This window comes from Notolepis coatsorum, assembly GCF_963971535.1.
Source record: "Notolepis coatsorum genome assembly, chromosome: 10".
NCBI lineage: Eukaryota > Metazoa > Chordata > Actinopteri > Aulopiformes > Paralepididae > Notolepis > Notolepis coatsorum.
In genome coordinates, this window is record NC_140174.1 from 97,319,213 (window position 1) to 97,341,806 (window position 22,594).

General features: G+C 42.6%; 1 protein-coding gene across 1 annotated transcript in view; it reads left to right on the top strand.

The window, feature by feature from the left end:
* Positions 1-22,594, top strand: part of rbm19 (RNA binding motif protein 19) — an 88,502-nt gene that overhangs the window by 29,218 nt on the left and 36,690 nt on the right. Inside the window, exons 11-12 of the mRNA XM_084322628.1 lie at positions 18,489-18,701; positions 21,994-22,124. Of these exons, the coding sequence (XP_084178754.1) occupies positions 18,489-18,701; positions 21,994-22,124 (344 nt within the window). The remainder of the gene's footprint in view (positions 1-18,488; positions 18,702-21,993; positions 22,125-22,594) is intronic.

The window sequence follows — 22,594 nt, forward strand, 5'->3', positions numbered from 1 at the left end:
TATAGAAAATGGGAGAAAAAGTGGATCAAAAAAAGGATATATTTCCTTCCACTTGGTATCACTCCGGAATCACGTTTCAACCACTAACGTTGCTGCCATGAGCCTGCGCTATGGTAGCCTACAAGTGATAAAATAAATAAAACGCCCAACTCGCACAATGACTCGGCAAAAGGTTGCGCGCGGGCCGCACTAACACTAAACTTTGATGTCAAGTAGGGGGCTGCAAAATATCATCCTGCGGGCCGCAAATGGCCCGCGGGCCGCGAGTTTGAGACCCCTGCTATACAGTGTCCTTGTTTCAGGAGGTGAGAGACGTAGTCAACCGTTCCACATACGAGATAAAGGGTTGCCACACCTCATCAAATTTCCCACTTGATCCCCGTAAAGTATATTTAATCTTTTCAACTTTTAAATGCTACATTACATCGCAAATCCACCTGCCAAATGAGGGAGGATGTTCATCTTTCCAGTTCATAAGAATGAGACGTCTTGCTAGAAGGGAGGAGTAAGCGATGCAGTTCAGTTGTGCTTTTGGTAGATGTAAGTCGTCGGAAAGGACACAAAAAAAAAACAGGAAGTGACACGGTTCCAGTACCCGACCTGCCAGGTCTGAGTAGAGCTTAAATATGGACGACCAGAAGTCTGCTAGGCTAGGACATGACCAAAATGTGTGATACAGACCGGCCGGGGCTTGTTTGCATCTGTTACAAGTAGGACTAACCTCAGGGAACATTTTTGACAGTTTGAGTTTGGATATATGTAGCCGATGTACAATCTTAAATTGAATAAGCCTGTGTCTCGCACAGATAGATGAAGCGTGAAATTTTTTTAGTATTCTTGACCACACCTCTTCTGATATGTCTATTTCAAAGTCCCTTTCCCAGTGCCCCTTTATTATTGAAAGTGACAAGTCCTCCATCTTGAATATGTTCATATAAAGCTTAGACATAGTTCCCTTGAGCTCAGGTTTTATCTCCAGGATTGAGTCCAGTGATGTATCTGGAGGCAGGGATGGAAATGTAGTGGATTGACTACGTATAAAGTTTCTAACTTGTAGGTAACGAAAGAAGTGTTGTGATGGCAAATCATACTTGTTCTTAATTTGTTCAAATTACATAAATATGTTGCTTTCATAGAGCAGTCTCGTGTTCAAAACTCCCTTTTTGAACCACTGATCAAATACGTTATCTAGGAGGGAGGCCGGAAACAGGTGATTCGCTGCAATTGGAGCATAAGTAGACATAGAGATTAAACCATAACTTTTTCTAAATTGGGACCAAATTTTCAGGGAGTGTAACACTACAGGATTTAGACAGGACTGGGGAGATTGCAGGGGAATTGAAGAGCACAAAAGAGCGGAGAGTGAAATGCGGGCAGTAGAACTAGCTTCGATGTGTAATCAGGCAGGAGCGTCCGGGGCAGATGTATCATGTAGCCAGAACAGTAAACTTCTAATATTCGCGGCCCAATAATATATTTGGAAGTTTGGTAGGGCCAAACCCCCACCCATTTTCAGTCTTTGTAAAAATATTTTCCGGATTCTGGGTGGTTTGTTGTTCCAAATAAATGTTGAAATTAGGCTGTTAAGTTTTGTAAAGAAGATTTTGGTGAGGAAGATCGGGACACATTGGAAGAGGTATAAAAACTTTGGAAGAATGCTCATCTTAATTATATTAATTCTCCCAACTAAAGATAGGGGCATGGTGGACCAACGTATAAGATCTTGGCGTGTTCGGTCCAGGAGCGGTGTAAAGTTGGCCTTTAGTAATTGGGAGTGGGACTTTGTGAGAGATATACCCAGATAGGTAAATCTATCGTTTGTGATCTTAAAGGCCAAAGAATTCAAATAAACCTGGCTGGCCACATTGTTAATGGGTACAAGTTCACTTTTATCAAGGTTGAGTTTATACCCTGAGAATTCACCGAATGTCCTGAGTGTGTCAAGGATATGTGGGATAGACAAAAGAGGATCAGATATATAGAGGAGTACATCGTCAGCGTATAAGGAGATTTTGTGCTCCCGTGTCGCTCTAACTATTCCTTTAATATCTGGGCATTGTCGAACGGACATTGCCAGAGGTTCCATAGCCAGGGCAAAAAGCAGTGGGGATAGAGGGCATCCCTGTCTCGTCCCGCGCTGAAGGGGGAAATATGTTGAATGTACATTATTTGTTCTAACTGAGGCCACGGGGTCGGTGTATAACAGTCTGACCCAGGAGATAAAAACGTCACTGAAGCCGAACCGCCGGAGTGCGTAAAACAGATAGCCCCATTCCACACGATCGAAGGCTTTCTCAGCGTCCAGGGACATGAGTACCTCTGGGCGCTGTGTTGAAGTCTCTGTGTACAGGATATTAAATGCACGTCTAATATTGAAGAAGGAGTGTCTGTTTCTGATGAAGCCCGTTTGGTCCAAATTGATAATAGATGGCAAAACAGATTCTAGGCGGAGAGCTAGCACCTTAGCTAAGATCTTAACATCGACGTTGAGCAAACTTATTGGACGATATGAGGAGCAACTAAGAGGATCTTTACCTTTCTTTAAGAGCACGGAGATTGACGCCTGGCAGAGGGTTGGGGGTAGGCTTGACTGAGTTAAACTATCATCAAAAACGGCTGCAAGTAAGGGATTCAATTTAGGGGACAACTTTTTGTAAAACTCCGTTGGAAAACCATCTTGTCCACTTACCACTTTGCATACACATAACCGCATTATTTATTTCATCTAATGTAATGGAGTTATCTAGGGTCTCTCTTGAGTCCTCACCAACGGTGGGTATGTCTAGTCCTTCAAAGAAAGTGTCCATCAGGGCCGATTCAGTTGGATGTTCAGTTTCATATAGATTAGAATAGAAATGATGAAATTGTTCATTAATACCTGAGGGGTCAGTCTTTAAGCCAGTCGGAGAGTCAATTTGGTCAATGACATGAGTGGCAAATGCTTGTCTCAAACTATGTGCGAGGGCTCTACTCGGTTTCTCCCCCTGTTCATAAGAGATGTGCCTAGCCTTCAGAAGAGCACGTTCTGCCTACCCAGTTGAGAGTGTATCAAACTCTGTCTGATGTAACAGCCGTTCTTTATAAAGCTCTGGAGTTGGGATAGAAGCATAAGCTCTGTCTGCGTTCAAGATCAGTTTTAGGAGTTGCGATTGTCTTTCTACTCGTGCTTTATAAGTAAAGGCACTGTAGGAAATGATCTGACCCCTCAGGTAGGCTTTAATGGTCTCCCAAATCAAAGAAGGGGAGGTTTCATTATTTAAAGGGGAACTATCTTATAAATGGCCTTTTTCAGTGTTTAGCATTGTTTCCTAGCTATGTGGACTTATATTAATATGATCTATGTCTCTAATTCTCATATTGGCGCATTCTTCCAATTCTCCTCTCACAATATTCACCCTCACTGAACTGAGTCATCTGAAAATGTGATGATTTGTGATGTCAGATAGACACCGCTGCATGTTAATGTCCCAGATGCTTCGAAGGCCACACAGTGGTTTAGGAGCCCAGCCTCAAAACAGCTTAAGATCTTCAGGTAGAAAAATGCTGTTTTTGAGGACTTGATTAGAAATACAAAACAATGAATAAAATAAAAAAATAATTACAGAGGTGTTCCATAAACTCACAGGAATTGTGTAAAAGTGCCCAAATAGTGAAAGAAATAGTAAAATAGTTCCCCTTTAAATTGGTTTCTAAAAAAAATTCTGTGAATTAATGAAAGAAATGAAAGCCTCCTCTGACAATAGAAGTGAGTTAAGCCTCCAAGGGGATCTATTTGGCTTATGGTTGGGGAAGGCTAATGCTAATGTTACAGGGGCGTGGTCAGAAATTACTATACTATTAGACACATGACTGCACCAAGGGGAGTAAGGTTTTGTCCAAGAAAAAGTAATCTATTCGCGAGAAGGTATGGTGGACGGGTGAGAAGAAAGAATATTCTCTCTTAGTTGGGTATAGAAATCGCCAGGGGTCTGACATAGCACACGCCTCCAAAAAGCCCTTTAACCCATTCTCTGCCGGGCATTGTACCCATCATTGTACCCTCTCTGCCAGCGCTATAAGTCTATGGAGATGTTCACCTTCTTTGCAGGGCTATAACTTTAAATTGTATTGCTAAATTGACATTACTATGGCCCATTCAACATCAATTATCTATCGTTCAGGATGTAGGAACGTTTTACTTTTTCATTCACACATTCATACTAAAATACCGTCTAGAGCAGTGGTTCTCAACTGGTCTAGCCTCGGGACCCAACATTTTCCTTAGTCATTAAGTCGCGACTCAACATTTTTAACCACTATGATTTATGTAAAAAAATAATAATTGCAGTAATACGCAATCTTTCAAAATATGAAATAAACACAAAAAAGTGCAACAAAAGTGCAACTATTGCTAAAAACCCAATGAAATAAAATAATAATAAATAATATATGCTTCTTAGCAGATTTCTTAGCTTAACATAACAGACCTAAATTTGGGGGAACTAATGGGATAACTGGGGGGCCCAGCGCTCCACATTGCTTTCAGTTTAGCTGGTCGTTCATACTAATACACATTGGCCGTATTAGGGGGTGGGAAACTGATGGGTGGGGATCGGGCGTTGTGGACAGCGACTCCTACAGGTCGGTTGGTGCGCCTGCGCAGTAGAATCAGGAAGTGTGAGCCTCCCACGCGTTTCTCCTCGCCACTGAGAGATCGAGCTGCGCAGGTTAAAAGATGCGACTGCTGTTACCTCAAGTACCGGAGGGGACTTGTGCTATGTCCACATTGCAGCCGGCTTGTGGGAGGCAAGAAACAGCGTTCGTGACAGGGGAGGGTTGAATTGGATGATACGAAATTGGGATGGGAGAAAATATAGAAAAATGGGAGAAAAAGTGGATAAAAAATATAATAATAATAATATGCTTCTTAGCAGATTTCTTAGCTTAACATAACAGACCTAAGTTTGGGGGAACTAATGGGATAACAACTGGGGTTGCAACAAAAGTGCAACTAGGGCTAAAAAAACCAATGAAATTAAATAATAATAATAATAATAATAATAATAATAATAATAATAATAATAATAATAATAATAATAATAATAATAAATAATATATCCTTCTTAGCAGACTTCTTAGCTTAACATGCAGGGAACTAATGGGATAACTGGGGATGTTGTTTGCTCCTGACAAGAGTCTCAAAGTCTGGGGTGATGGTAGACAAAGCAACTCTGAGGTCATGCTCAATGTCCAATTTGTTCCTCCGCTTTGTCTTCAGCTGGACCAGAGCTGAGAAGCCACTTTCATAATGATAGGTAGTGAGAAAAAAAATAAAAATAAATAAAATGGCTCCGCGACCCACTTTTGGGTCGCGACCCACCAGTTGAGAAACACTGGTCTAGAGTATAAATATGTTTTTATTGTTTTCTGCAGTATTTCATAGAACGTGAGATATAGGCATAAATGCATATATTAGATGATCAAATGCAGTTTGATACCGATCAACGTTATATTAAAAATTTCAACTGTACATGGTCCTAAACGTCATGACTGGATTCAATCGTTTTATTTCAAACCACAGTGTTAGTTTGGCTACATTTACCATTGTCCGGCAAAACAACATTTGAAAATAAATGAAATGGGGTCATCTGCGGGTGAACGGAGGGGGGGGTCGTTTATAATTCAATGACCGACATTAAATGATTTATGTAGTATGGGTGATATATTGATCAGAGCAGTTTGTATCGAAAATGGTAAAGAAAAACGCTGAAACTCACCCCAGTCTCCTCGTAGCGTTGGGCGATGAGAGTGGAACAAACAGATCCCAATTATGGGATTTTCTTTTTTAAACGTTTTTATTGTACATTTTTTCTTTTACACAAACATACATATATACAAACAACAGCACATGACAAAAATAAAAAAGACACCCTTCAATCCCCTCCCTTCCCTAATTACAACACAATTGACCTTTCCGCAGACATATTACCATAGAAACAATTATTGTTATTGCTTAATTGTTAATCGTTAAAGGGGAACTATTTTATAAATGGCCTTCCTCAGTGTCCAGTACCGTCCCCCAGCTATGTGGATTCATATCTACAGGCTCCACGTCTCCGACTCTCAATGTCCAAGATTCCTCAACCACCTAATAATGTGGCAGTCGGTGTGGCATTTGGCCCCAGGCCACACAGTGGTACGAGCCCAGCCTTAAAATGTCCCAAGATCCTGAGGTAGAACACTGCTGCTTTTCAGTACCTGATTAGAAATATAGAACCTTCAGAGGTGTTCCATAGACTCACAGGAACTGTGTAAAAGTTCCCACACCGTGAAAGAAACAGCAAAATAGCTCTCCTTTAAATTACCTATAAGAAATCACGGAAATATCAGCACAAAAATAAAAATAAAAAATAAACCAATATAAAAATACAATACAAGATACACTAATAAAATAACATAAAATGAATAAAAAAAAACAAATAAAGATAAAAATAAACAACTGTCCTTCGGCTTCTCTACCTCCATCCACTTTTCTTCTTTATTTTTTTTTCTTCCCCTAAACCTTTCTCCCATTTTCCCTTTCCTCTCCCTTACCTTTCATGTTTCCTATCCCTCTCCTTTAGATTCTTACACTTTCCAGGAAGTGTATAAACGATGTCCATGTCCTTTCAAACTGCTCTGTTTTTCCCTTCTGTATGTATGTTAGTTTCTCCATTGCTAAGTTTTCTGACACTTCCTTTAACCACTGCTCCTGGTCTCTGTATCTCCTTCCAGTTCAAAGCTATCACTCTCTTGGTCTGTAACAAACAAAAAATTTATCAATTTCCTCTTTCTAATATAAGCTGGGAACTTCTCCGGGTATAAGTGTAGTATACATAACTTAGGATCGGTCGGGATTTCTATCTGTGTCATCTCCGATATGAGTTCCAATATCTCCTTCCAATATTCCTGTATCTTCTCACATTCCCACATACAGTGGTATAGGGTCCCTATCTCTACCCCACACCTAGTACATTCATCCGGGATCACAGGATAAAACTTGTGTAATTTCTCTGGTGTCATATATACTCTATGTATCCACTTATATTGTAGGAGTTTACATCTGGTATTGATTGAAAGTGTCTGTGACATCTCACATGCTTGTTCCCAGTCCTCTTCTGCTATTTCTACCCCCATGTCCCTCTCGCGTGAATATTAAAGGCAACCAACTTGTGTTCAGCTTTTCTCTGATTGGCCACGACCCCCCGCCCCCTTTTGCCGCGAACGCGGCAGGCAAGCGGCAGCGGTCCCAAATGAAATCCATCAGTGGGGGAAGCGGCAGCGGTCCCAAATCAAATCCATCAGTGGAGGACGCAGGCTGCTGACTGATTATGAAATGAATGAATGAAGCATAATGTTATTTCGCGGCGTTTGTAACGTCATAACATCAGTGGAGGACGCAGGCTGCTGAGGCTGCTGACTGATTATGAAATGAATGAATGAAGCACGGAGCATAATGTATAATGTTATTTCGCGGCGTTTGTAACGTCATAACATCAGTGGAGGACGCAGGCTGCTGACTGATTATGAAATTAATGAATGAATGAAGCGCGGAGCATAATGTATAATTGAAGCGCGGAGCATAATGTATAATGTTATTTCGTAACGTCATAACATCAGTGGAGGCTGCTGACTGAACTAGAAACTGTACGCTGTAACGTTATTATGTTATTTCGCATTTTTAACAACCAACTACCAGATTCACTCGTCACTGTACATCACTTCTGAAGTATAAACAAACTATACTGCTGTGACGATTTTGAATATCTTAACATGTATTTACGCCCATACAATTTTTTAGATGAATGATTGTGGATATAATATAGAAAACACATCATTATGATATTGTCAGATGGCGTTGTCAGATGTGTAGAATTCACCTACTTACGATTATTTTCATATAAAATACAATGGTGAGTGAGAAATGTTATATAATTTTTCATAATATTCTTTAAAGGCGTTATTTATTTCTATTGAGTCATTCGTTTCCACCCCATTCCCCAATTTGATCATATTTATCATCCTTTCCGTTTGTGCCTTTCTAATTCTCCATGCCAGTATCTTGCCTGCTTTTTCCCCTTGGTCGTAGTATGATTGTTTTAGCCACTGTAAGTCCGATGTTATCTTTGTAGTGGATAGATGCTTGTACTGGGCCTTTAATACCCTTGGTTCTTTCTGTTTTGCTGGGTCTTCCCCCCCTATATAGCTGTTCTTCCACTTCTTTTACCCGTCTTTCTATGTCCTCCATTTGCTTATAGTGTTCCTTATGTTTAGTATAGCTTATCATCTCTCCCCTTATATACGCCTTAAATGCCTCCCATCTCATCGTTGCACTTGTCTGGTCTGTATTTATGGAGAAGTATATGTCTATTTTTTCATCTATAAAAGTCATACATTTCGGGTTGTTGAGCCACTTGGTTTGGAGTCTGAATCTAGGGGGTGCCTACGCTATTTCCGGCATGTTCATAGTTAACGTCATCGGAGAATGGTCAGACAGTAATCTACTGTCATATTCACTTCCTGTAAATTTAGATATCAAGCTTGTCGAAACAAAAAAATTGTCTATTCTAGAGAACGATGGCCTACTTAGTAATTTTTAAGCGCACGAATATTCCCTCTTGCCTGGGTTTAGTTTTCTCCATATCTCAACCAAGTCGAGGTCTCTCATAAACGTATCTATCACTTTCCTTGTTCTTCCGTGGGAGGTATCCACTCCCCCTGATTTATCTATTTCCGGCCTCCTCACGCAGTTAAAGTCTCCCCCCATGATGAACTGGCCCGTGAGAGTTGCCATTTTCATAAACAGTTCTTGAAAAAACAGCGGATCATCATTGTTTGGTCCATATATATTTACTAGGTTCACCTGCGTGGAGACTATAGTACCGCTTAATATTATAAATCTCCCTCCCGGGTCTACAATTTTATTTCTTAAAGTAAATATAGACAAGTATCGACTTGTCTATTAGTATCATTACTCCTCTAGCTTGTGAGTTGAATGGTGCCGAGTATACCTGTCCCTTCCATCTATTCTCAACCCTCTTGAGATCTTTCCCAGTGCTGTGTGTTTCCTGTAAATAAACTATTTTTGCTCCTGATCGTTTTATCTTCCCTAGAATCTGTTTTAGCTTAATAATGTGGCTCATCCCCCTCACGTTCCAGCTCATATATTTTATTTCGTTCCTACTCATCCTTATGTCCTATCTTTCCCATTCTCTTCTTGCCCTCCTCCCCCCTCTCTCCTCTATGTTTTGTGATGTGGTGATCCAGCCGAAGTGTCCTGTAATAATAAATAAAAAAAGAGAAAAAACACAAGTACCCCCAAACCCCACATATAAAGCTAACGTCCCCCCCTATTGGGCACCGACCTCTGACCCTCCTCTTTTCCGACTTCCTACAGGTCCTTTCCTGCTTCCTTTTGACAGGATGCATCTTACCTGCCTTTCTCCCTTTCCTGCCGCTCTTCCCTCCTAGTATGCTCTAACCACATGCTCCCTTTTTCTCATTTCTGCTATTTAAAGTCCAACTTGACTAAACTATCTTCAACTTGATCCTGTATCCCTACTCCCCCCCCCCCCTTCCTCCTCTCGTAACCATCTCGAGGAACCCTCTATTTCAGCCTCTAAACTCCTGGATCTCTATCACCTTAAAACATTGAAACATTGAAACAAAACCATTGAAACAAAACCAAATCCGCCACCAACCGGGCATCGACCATATCCAATACCTGTTAAGAAAGGGGATATCACCTACGAAAACCTCTAAGCTATACCCTTTACCCGTTAAGAAGGGGGGTATCTTTTGTAGAGTTAAATCAGAACTTGCTGCACCTTTATGTATTATACCCTTCCCCTTCCTCCCCAAATCCTAACTATCCACTCCTCCTCACGCCTATGTTGGGTCCTTGACCTCTCCGTAGTGTCCCTATATAACTATCCCGTTTACCGGTCTGTGTGTGTCCAGTACCTATACTGAACGGTAGAGGTTGCCAGACCTTATACCCTATACATTTTTCCCTCTATTAGTTTCCCCTATCTAAACCAAAAATTGCAGTGCCTTTATGAAATATACATTTTCCCTTCCTTCCCCATTCCTAGCTAACCACTCCTCCTTCTGTCTATGTTTGGCCCTCTGTCTCTCCATAGTGCCCTTAACTAACTATAACTACTTAACTATAACTGAACATTCCACATATTGAAAAATAGAAATGTCCCTTTTCCATAGTATCCATTCTCCCCTTCCCCCCCCCTTCCCACTTTTAAGTTGGGTCCTTGAACCTCTTATTCCTACATAAAGCCCCCCTATATATATCTTATATTCATATCAATTATCCGGCAAGAAGGGGGGCCTGCCATATATATACAAGCCTTTTCCCTTGCATTTCAAGAATGGGGGCATGTCTCCTAGAGAATTCAATCAGAAATTACAATCCATAGTGTCTCCGTACCTGTACAGCCTATATATTGAACCATTGAAATTGCCCGATTTTATAGATTATTTCCCTTCCCCCCCTCCCCTCCCTTCTATATACCATTCTTAGCTACCCGTGTCATCCACCTGTGGCGGTCTCTCCTGTTGCTCTTCTTCTGGTCCTTGCCCCGCAAGTGTCTGTCTCAGTCGCGTTGGGTCTGTCCCCACCGTCATACCACAGTCTCGTCGTGCTTTTTCCGGAGTATCACACAAAGTAGTTCTTCCTTCCCACATCACCTTCAGAATGGCTCCTCTCACAAAGCCTGTCTGTCCTTTCCCCTGAAAGCAGTAGTCTCTCACTTCCCTGTATTCCTCCCGCTTCTTGACCAGGGACGGGGCGAGGTCTTGGTATATCCTCACTTGTAATCCTTCGTGTGTCAAAACTCGCTTCTTTTTTGCGATGTCTAGCATGGTTTTTTTGTCCCGTTGGTTGGAGAATACCACTATGAGTGGCCTCCCGGTTCCGTTTTCGCCTCTCTTTTTCCTTCTTGCGGGAGCCCCTCTGTACGCCGCTTCCAGCCTGGGATTTTTAGTGAAGACTCCTACCCCCGCTAGCCCCCCGAGTAGTATTCCGTCATTGTTCCTCTCTGTCCTTTCGGGTCTTGTTCCTCTGGTATGCCGATCACTCTCAGATTCTTCCGTTTAGCATAGTTGATCATATTTTCCATATTCTCTCCCATCTCCTTACTGTCAGTTCGGAGCCTCTGGCATTCCCTCTCCCAACGATCCAGGTCCGTAGCTCTGTTATCCAACGAGGCCTCTCTTTCCGTGTATCGTCTCCTGTTCCTTCATCCTCGCTTCTAGGTTAGCCACGGTAGCTTCACATGCCTCCATCTTTCCATCCACCCTGTCTTTTATCTTTCTTTCCCAACTTGCCAATAAAGTTTTGTTTTGTTTCTCCAGCTTTTCCTCCAACTGTGCAAATTCCCCCATTAACTGCTGGTCCCTCCTTTTCGCTTCTTCTTTCAACAGTGCGCGCATGGCCTCCATTGTTTGCTGGTTTCTCTTCTCGGCTTCTTCTGACAAGAGCTCTCTCAATAGCGAGCGCATGTTTTCCATTGTCATAGCCGTTTTTCCTTCTCTCTCCAGTCTCCACACCCGCTGCTATCTCTTCCTTGCGTACCTCTTTGCCAGCTCTTATTTCAGCCCTACTAGCCATCTGTGTCCTGGTGTCTACCGCCGTTAGCTTCTTGCTAATCGCTCCTAGGCCCAAAGCCTCCGGTACATGGGTCTGTCTGTGCCTAGTGGAGCGCCTATTTATCTCCGACTCTCCATCGCCTTTTCCTTCCGACTCAGAGTTTTCCATTTCATTTTCTCAATAGAGTAGTCTTGAAACTGTTTTCCCCTTCGCTTTTCTCGGGGGGTATTCGGATTTAAGCTGTGTTGTCAGATAGTTTAGTAAATTATTACCGGGAGCATGTGGTGCGAGTTGTCTACTGCACGCCGCCATCTTGAAGTCCCCAATTATGGGATGTTGATCGATGCGATCCATTTCCGGTTTGTATATTACTAATACACGTCCAAAGCATGTTGATTATTGAGCAACTCAATTATTTGGCAACTCGCCGATCGGCCACCCGGTGGCGGTATTGAAGCGTTGCAGAGTTGTGATGGCTCAGATGGCATCACCCAAGACTCCGTGGGTGAAATATGTATACCATAACGAAAATATGAAATATTGATCTCAAAAACGCCTTACGGAGTTATTGGCAGACAACGCATGGCGGAGAAACCCGCCTTAACACGTGATTGGCGAAGAATGGGTTAAGTGCTCAGATGTTTTAGAGTTGGCAGCTCTCCTAGAGGATCTGTCCAGTATAGGGTCAACCACACAGTTAAAATCCCCGGACAGGATCAGTTGGTGGGTGTCTATGTGTGGTATAGATGACGAATTGGTCGAGTATCACAAGCGTCTGATAGAGCTTACCAACAACAATAACAAAGCGCCCATTAGGATCAAAAATAGTTTTGGATGCTACAAACGGAATTGATTTTCGAATTAGAATCGCTGCACCCCTGGCCCTACTCTGATAGCTTGACTGAAATACCTGCCCAACCCAACCCCGTTTCAGATTAGTATTGTCGCAAGTCCGTATATGCGTCTCAGTGAGGAAGGCTATGTCCGTTTTCAGAAGCTTGAGGTGGGTAAGTACCCTAGTGCGTTTAATAGGGTTGTTCAGTCCCTTCACGTTCCAGTTAGTAAAATTTGTCAAACACCTGTTCCCGATCAGGGGGGTCCCCGTATGATTAGCCATAACAGCCCAATGAGTTCATGCTAAACGGATGGAGCATCTGTAGGTGATGGAACATGGCTCCTATCAAGTGTAATATCAAGTGGACTCTGAGACTTTGATAAATACAAACTACAAAGAAAAAATGTAAACTAGTATTAATAAGTGGTGTGAAAAGGTAAAACAGAGTAAGCAAAAATACAACATTTAACACAAAATCCACATTAACCCCCCACCCTCCAGCACTACCCCATTCGAAGTGCATAGTCCCCAGGGCAATTGGCCCAACTAGCTAGGGTTTTTTCTGGCTAATCTAAACCAACCCATAGCTAAGTAAATAACAATAATACAAAAGAAAAGGGTATATCCCTATTGAAGTGCAGGCAACCTACAGTACCATGCTTTGTCAAGGTACCAGGAAATATATTTTTGGTCACTACCGTGGTATTTTATATTAACGAATAACCCCAGTTGCCATAATACATGAAGCATGGAGTTTGAAAAAGAGAGGATAAAAATTTAAAAAAAGAAAAAAAAACCTACAGAAAGAGAGGTAGGGAAACAGAGAGAGAAGAGGGGGCAGTAAAAGGACCCCCCCCCCCTCCCTTCTCCCTTTTTAATAAAAAAATGTTCTTCAATTTTTTCCTCTAAATCTATAGTCTATATATAATATACAGATTTATAGTAATATTAACAGAGAAGGCATTTCAATGTTCAGTGTCCTTTCATTTGTCAGGCCTATTAACAGAGAAGGCATTTCAATGTTCAGTGTCCTTTCATTTGTCAAGCCTAATAGTAATATTAACAGAGAAGGCATTTCAATGTTCAGTGTCCTTTCATTTGTCAAGCCTAATAGTAATATTAACAGATAAGGCATTTCAATGTTCAGTGTCTTTTTGTGTTCACAAATAATCCCACGTTATAAAACTTAGTAGGGGCCGATGCTTAGGGCGTAAGATGGGAACTGAGAAAAAAAGAGAGAAAGGAATGGACTTCATTGTCTGGTCTGTAAATCAATTCCAAAAATGAGCGTCTGGGTCCATCTGCTGGACGCTGAATATGGTACAACTTAGGTGAAAATTAGGCTCTGAATCATCTACAGTCAATAGCCTCTCAAGTTTGAAACAAAATTGTGGCTTATACAGCCTTTACCTGACCATACTCATGTCATGGTGTTGATCGAATCTTCTCTTTCACGTAGGACATGGCCAGATCGGGGTCCTCGAATGATTTCTCCACTCCGTTGAATGTGATCCGGAGTATGGCAGGGAAGCGGAGGCCGAATTTGATGTATGGCTTGTCATATTCATAAAGAAGGCGCTTCACCGCTGTGAAGGCGGCCCGCTTCCTGGCAATCTCCGGTGCGTAGTCGGGAAAGATAAATACCCGCTTCCCCTTGTAGAATAGTTGTTTCTTCTGATTTGAGAGTCGGAGGATGTGATCTTTGACGTCTCCATGGTGTATCCGCATTATAAGCGGCCTGGGTTTCTCTCCATCCCGTGGCTTCTGTGCCAGTGTGCGGTGACCACGGTCCAACCGTGGAGTATCCTCGAGGTCCAAAATCTCCTTCAGCACAGCTGCACAGAATTGTCGTGGATCCCCATCTTGTTCGCTGCCCTCCTCAATTCCAATCAGGCGAATGTTCTGGCGCCGGCTGCGGCCTTCCAAGTCCAAACATTTGTCCTTCAAAGTGCGCATATCCGACTGTAGCCGTCCAACTATAGTTTCCAGAGCCATGATAGATGAGCTGCATTCTGTAGCATTTCCCTCTATGTCGTCAATGCGTTTAGCATTATGCAAGTTAGCAGACTGTAGAGCGCTGACGGTCGTATGTAGCTCTTGGCGGATCGAAGCTATTTCTTTATGGATAGTGGCCGTCTGTGTATCCATTTTTGCTCCCAGGGTTTCAATAGCCGACATAATCTTATCCACAGACCTCGAGTCAATCTCAGGCGGCCCTTGGGTAGTGTCAGACCCAGAGGAAAGTGCGTCATCTTCAGGTGACTCACGGCTATCGTCAGCGTCTATAACTTGAGCTTGGGCACCTTTTCGTCTCCCACCACCACGAGGCATCGCCGTTTAGTGTATAAACTGATTAAATTCGATTCGCCGAGTGGTGGAAAATGTTATATATAAAAATTAAGCGTAGGTTTGATTCAATCACATGGTAGATTAACTTAAATTATGATAGTTGTTTGCTGAGCTTCTGGCTGCACGACCTCACATGTCGTGCTCCGGAAGTCCTTCTACATTAGCCACTAGGTTAATGCCTATTTGTAAACCCTGTTCCTGATAATTATGCACACGATTTAGTTTTTTTTACCCTGTGCACTCTGAGTATTACTATGTCTGTATATGCGACCATGATCTTAGCTCCCATTGATATTATCATGAAGACACATAGCTAACACCTAAATGTCTGATTCACAGCATGAATGACTGGAGGTAAGCCAAGATATTTGCACAGCTATAGTTTATGTTGTTTGTTGTTTGATATCAGAGTTGAGGAGAGGACCACTCATTTACACTTTGAGAGCCAGTCCGTGTTTTCCTTTTTACCCCCTTGAATGCCCAAATCCACTCCAATGTTAACGTTAATATCGCCTAATCTATGTTTTAAATTATAGCTATGTGTCTAATTTGCCCGTCGCTTATCAAAGACTAATTTTCCAGTCAACATTGTCAAAGCAGATTGTTTTTTTATCGCTTCATTTCCGTTTGATAGCATTTTGAAAATCACTCGTTTTCGTGGAAAAAACAACCCATTCTATGACAATCGCCTTTTACTGGAATATTCTAGAACGTTGTCATTTGTCTGCCTATTTATGAATCGTTTTCAAATAAACGCTAGATAATCGTTAGTATATGTGTGCGCACGCACGCTCGTGGCGCGCGCTGATAATCGCTGCTCTTATTTCCTGATGGCTTTTACAGTCAAAACAGCTATATCACATATAGGGGAAACGCTTATATATCCGTGAAAACGAGTCTGATTATCCTAAGACTGATAACATAGATTCCTTACCTGAGATCAGATGGTATCCAAATGGATTATTCCAATTCCTGATCACCATTCGAAAAAATCGATCATTGTATTGATCAACCGTGTATACAGTAGAACACATAATCCCCGCTGCTCTTCAGGCTCCGGAGTGATGCCGGTCGATGCCGGCTGCGTGAGTGAGAAGTAAAATGTGGAGTCAGAAATCCTTTCTCCCATTCACTTTCATTGAGTCCAATCCAAAAGGGTGATTTACCATCTGGGAGACGATAGGGGGCGCTTTTTTCACATCTGAGAGCCTGGGGTGACTGGATCTCCAACGGTAGGCTCGGTTGATGCAATATGATTTCAGATCGCTAATAAAAATAAAAAAACGAATAAAACGAATATTCTCGTGATGGGCATTCAACCCGCGGGGGGTAAAACCGAGAAAAGCCGTGAGTAGCATTCAAAGTGTTAATATAGGCATTTGAGGGGTTAACTCAGATTATTATTAATAATAAAAGAAAAGGGTGATATTCCCACATCTGTGATACCAAAATAACACACTGACCGTAATCCAGTCAAGCAAGTCATGAATCACATATGTAAATATTTCTATTTTAAGCTGTTATTTCAAACCACCAGATTAAGGAGTTGAATTGACTTTCATTCATTAATCCGGTAAACCAATAGATCACATTGGCCAAATGTTCATTATTTTATTTGTTTTCTATTCATTCATTATCTGATAACCAATGGATTACAGCGATCTCATTCTTTTACCATGTCTATTCACTTTTCATTATTTTACTTGTTCCAAATAATCCTGGTATATCATATATTGATCTCACCCACATTATAAAGAGAAAGAGGGACTAACTGTGGAATAATATATTGACCCCCAACTCATGTAAAGACACCCCCCTCCCCTATCTTGTGTCCCCCCCCCCCACCCATTTGACCTATCAAATGGGAGGTGTGCCTATGTGTGAGACTAGCAGGCCACGAACAGGCAAATATCAACCTAGTACAGAGATGGCATGCAGCAGAGTGCCATCTACAGCATGCACTGCTCATTCCAGGGTATCTGCAGGGTATTTAAAAGTATTCAATTCATAATTCTCAATTTAAGGCCTTAAAGGTTATTAAAAAAAGTCTTAAATTTCATTTGCACAAGTATTACGTTTTCGGGAGATGAAATAATATAAATATATTAAATGTTTTTGTATTGAAGTTGTTGTTTTTTGTGGGGCTACTGGGAGCTTGGTGCGTCTGGCGAGAGCTTGTATAGAACGTGCACAAATGTAAACTGTTATAGAACGTGCACAAATGTAAACTGTTGCACAAGTGCAGCCGCTGGTTCAGTGTCGCTGTGTGTTTGTTTGTTTTTTTACTAGTATGGTCGTGAAATTGGTATTACATTTTGCTCTAAGTGGTATTACAAAGGTCTTAAAACCTTAAACTTAACTTAAAACATTTAACTTGTTGAAACCCGCAGATACCCTGCCATTCATCTTCACAGATGGGCTAAAACCCTGGATTTTACTCATGTACCTAATAAGATAAGATAAGATATTCCTTTATTAATCCCCTTGGGGAAATTCCAGTGACACACACATACAGCTCATCGTCTCATTAATAACAACATATCACAATCATTACATTTTTACAGTAACAACGGCACAACATAAATTCACACAGACATGTACATTTGTTGACACATGTCATCTACAGAATGCCTGAGACGCCATATGCGATAGTCGGCTGCAACAACAACAAAGTGTCTGAAACAAAGTGTCGTCGCGCCAGGTGGCGGGAGGGAGGGCGGAAAAGATTGTCCAGAGGGAGGGGGCATGGACTGGGGGATAGGACTTTGGTGATGAAACAGTCTTAGGCCCCCCCCTCCAGCATGCGTACTAGTTGGCTGCCGTCATAGGCGCCAGGCGTACACGCGGGAGGGGGGATTGGGTAGGGATTGGGAGTGGGGGGAAGCCGCTTGCCACTCTTATCTCCCAGAGGGCCTTCGACTCCAGCAGCTCTCTGGTTCGACCTTGGTCCAGGAATTTGTTTTGGCTGAGTGACTGGCATATTTATCCCAGCCACGTCACTTTAAATTTGATTTGAATAGAGTGAAATATAACTCTATTGATTTGAGTGGAGTGAGTTTTAACAACTCCGTCCAAATGACTGAATGCATTATTAGTCCAAGTGTCCAAGTGTCTTAATCAGTTCATTTTGGTAGGTCCTGTGCGCGGTAAACAGATCCAAAATCTTCTTATTGCAGTCCAAAAGCTTCGATAATCCAAAAATGACCACGTCTTCAAGTTGGTAGCCCGATTATGATGTCCCAATAGGCAGAGAGGGTTAGCCTTATTCTGCTTCTTGAAGAAAATATGCAATCCACTGATTAGATCCATTTAGAGTTGATTTGAGTATAGTCCGGCAACCGGCACGAAGCAGAGCATAGCAGCGTCGGGCTCCATGGAGCAGTAGAGGCGGCGGTAGGAACGGCCTTGAGGAGCCTGGGGAGAGGAGAGAAATGCGACTGTCTCTGGGAAGGGCTGGGAAGGAGAACCGGCCTCAGAGTGTCGTTAGGGGTCCTCCTCGCTGATTAACCCTTTCACTACCACAATGTTAGCCTTCTGTAGTGTGGTAGTGAAAGGGTTAACACTTTGTCATGTGGCAGTGAAAGGGTTAAAACTTTGTCACGTGGCAGTGAAAGGGTTAACCTTCTGTATTGTCTCAGTGAAAGGGTTAAGATATGGTTCGGCTCACTGTTGTGTTTTCAGGCGGGCGCTACATCGAGCTGTTCCGCGTCAGTTCATCAGTGGGCAAGAAGGTCTGGAGGAACAAGAATGACGCAGAGGTCGACCGGAGCTTCGCCAGGACGCTGAAGGAGGACGAGCAGGAGGAAGATGTGTCGGAGTCGGGGCGCCTCTTCGTCAGGAACCTGCCCTACACCTGTACCGAAGAGGAGCTGAAAGGCCTCTTCACCAAACACGGTGCGTAGAAACACTAGAACAGCCCGTAGGGATTCAACTAGAGAGTCGGACTGGACACTCCATAGTTCAGATTAAAGGTGGCTGACCAAAGCCAAAAACATCCACGCTCATTAAGATTAAGATTGAAAGATTAAAGATTAAGATTATCTTAAACTGGATTTTGAAGAAGTCTTTATTCATTGCTCACATTGCAACGTAGTCATGTCATGCAGCGACACACACATGCGATGGGCGACACACATAGGAAACACATGTGTGTTTGAAATCTTTTTGGGGGGGGTTGCCGATTAAATTTGGTCTCTGCGCTTGACCCATCCCATTATCCTTCCCCCCAGACATGGGTTGCGGCGTGGGGCCGCACCCAGGGACCAATCCAAGTGCTCCTGTCCGTCTTCTTCAGGGACACGACAGTGTTGGTGATCTGTTCGTGCACTAGGGCTGGGCGATATAACGATAACGATAAATATCGCGATATATTTTAATAATCGATATCGAATATAGAAATTAAAAAAAAATCGAAAAATCGTTTTTTTTTTTGTTTTCTTTATTTTTTTTACCTGCAACAGGGCAGTTTTAAAACCAGAGACAGTGGACAGACTTGTCTTTCTTGCCTGCAACTTAAAGTAATGGCTTTGCTTGTCCAAATGACAATACTGACCAAATTCAGATTTCTTTTTCTCTTGTCCATTTATTTTGTTTGCTTTCTAATTTAAAATACAGTTTGAAACCGTCTGTACACAGTAGGCTATGTGTGCTAGCAGAACTAGTCTCCAGTCACGAGTCACGGTGCAGGTTTGTCCACCAAAAAAGCGCCAAAAGATCGAAAATAAACTAGCAGAGCCAGAACTGTTCAACTCCTCTGGAGCCACAGCCAGCAGAGAAGCCGGTTTACTTTAGCTTTTAAACCAGCTGCAGCCTGAGAACTGGAGTGTGAGGGGATGTAACACTAAAGATGGCGGCAATGACAAAGAATTGCTGCAAAATAAACATACATATGTTGTTAAAAAAAAAAAAAAAAAAAAATGTATACTTATAACAATTCGATAATTATCGATATCGAGAAATAAAATAAAATGATCATATCGTTATCGCGATATGATTTTTTTCCATATCGCCCAGCCCTATCGTGCACATTATTAAATTGAGGCCAATTTCCGCATCCCAGAAACGGCAACCGGGGGAGTTGCCAGTAGCAAAACTCCACACTCGTTTTTGTTTCCGGGACCCAGAAGCTGGCTCTAATTTCTCAACGACCGCTCCCACTACAGGCCAGGTTATGAGTAGGACTTTCTACTTCCTTGGCATATCCCCATAGTATCAATGCAGATTTCATTACCATTAACAGTGGCTACATTGAATTGATTTGTATAGCAAGAACCATCTGCATGAAAAAACAACAAACAATATATTAATAACTCCAGAGATACGTGGGATCAGCAGACCTCACCTCATGAGGCGGACCGTTAAAGATCTGAGCTCTGGGGTTCTGGTCCAGAGAAAACCATGGACCAAACTTCTCAACCAACTCATTGCAGCCACTGGCATTAAATATTTCCATATAGTACGGGTGGCTACATGGCGTAGTGGGCAAGGCGCTCGCCACGAAATCTGGAGACGCTGGGCTTGCCTGTTCGAGCCCAGCGCTCCACATTTGCTTTCAGTTTAGCTGGTCGTCCGTACTAATACACATTGGCCGTTAGGGGTGGACGGTATGGTCTAAAATTTATATCACGGTATAATTTGAAGCATAGACGGTAACGGTATATATCACGGTATCAGTGTTTCCGTTAGAATAATTTTTTTTGCCTGATAGGCAGGCTATATAAAGAATGACATCCTCAAGGCATGTAGATTTATAATATTTTAACTTAAAACTAGGCTACTTTTGCGTATAAAGTCATTATATTCCAAATAAAATAAGTCCCGAGTCAAGACTCCGTGCTGCTCCCATTGCAAACAGCAGGGCTGGATGCTGGATTTTGCTAGAAGCATATGTAGCTGCAGAGCCGCAGAGCCAGGGGCTCTTTCAGGTCAATTCAGGGCAATTCAGCCATTGGGTGGGGGGGCGCTGTTGAGCGGCCTGTGACCAGACCTGAAAGAGCCCCTGGCTCTGCGGCTCTGCAGCTGCATGCTATTTCGCAAATCCACTGCTGCAGCCTTCCTCCCGCTGCAGCCGTCGTTATCATAACACTACACACATATCATAATGTTTACAGCAAACTGTAGTTGATCACCAGGTATGTTTTATTAACGTAGAATAATTCATATAAGAAAAACGATAGGTAAGATCTCTTACCTTTCTCCACTGGTTAAAAATGCCAGGAACTGAAATTGAAACTTGCTGTGCGCCGCGGTGATATGTGTTTATTATGAAATGACAATTGCGTGTTGACACGCCCAGTGCGCGAAGCCTCCTAAATAACTTTTTCCAGTTTGCACATATCTATTATCTATGACTAATTCTATCTATTTTTAGGGGCAAATGCGATTGAAATAGTCGCGCTGTGGTTACATGACGACGACGTCATTGCTATTTTAGAGCTGCTCTACCGGTTACACGGTATAGTCAAAATCCATACCGTAGAGCAAATTCATACCGTTTATACCGTATACCGTTTATACCGTCCACCCCTACTGGCCATATTAGGGGGTGGGAAACTGATGGGTGGGGATCTGGCGTTGTGGACAGCGACTCCTACAGGTCGGTTGGTGCGCCTGCGCAGTAGAATCAGGAAGTGTCGGGGGCAGCGTGAGCCTCCCACGCGTTACTCCTCGCCACTGAGAGATCGAGCTGCGCAGGTGAAAAGATGCGACTGCTGTTACCTCAAGTACCGGAGGGGACTTGTGCTATGTATGACTTAGTCCACATTGCAGCCGGCTTGTGGGAGGCAAGAAACAGCGTTCGTGACAGGGGAGGGTTGAATTGGATGATACGAAATTGGGATGGGAGAAAAATATAGAAAATGGGAGAAAAAGTGGATCCAAAAAAAAATATTTCCATATAGTACCTACACAAAGACACAACTAATGAAAACAAGTATGCAGACTGTTCGCAATAAGAACATTTGGTGTAAATATGTTAATAGTATATATTCTGTCCTATGTGGGGAGAGTAGCAACATAGGGAAACTGTTGGTTAGTAGTCTTATCTGGAGTGAAGTGGTCATAGTCTACAATCATCCACTGATTGTTATACCTGCAACACACACACACACGCACACACACACACTAACACGCATACACACAAATAAATGAAGTCTAATCAAGCCTTGTGAACCTTGACCCTCTACAGGTTTCCTAGCTGACATGCATTTCCCAATTGACTCTCTGACCAAGAAGTCCAAGGGATTTGCCTTTGTGACCTACATCATCCCTGAGAACGCTGTGTCAGCACTGGCTGAGCTGGATGGACACATATTCCAGGTAACTTGATTTTCAAGCACAACCGATTTTAGAATCTGAAATTCAATTGAGTTAATTACTCCTTCAGACGAAGAACCATACGGATCTGTTTTCAGACAAACAATGTTTTATCTAAAAAGATGTTACGTTGGAATGTTGTTAAAGACAATAGAGGTTGGTAGGGGCGACAGTGGGTCAGGGGGTAGAGCAGTCGTCTGGTTATCCGGAGGTTCCTGGTTCGATTCCCGCTCCTCCCAGGCAGCATGTCGAAGTGTCCTTGAGCAAGACACTTAACCCCTAACTGCTCCCGATGAGCAGGCTGCCACCTTGCATGGTTGCCTCCACCGTCGGTGTGTCAATGTGTTAACGAATGGGTAAAATGTGAGGAACAAATTGTAAAGCGCTTTGGATAAAAGCACTATATAAATGCAGCCATTTAAGGTTGAGCACTTTCAGATGAAGCATCACGTTTACGGTCGATAGACACGGGC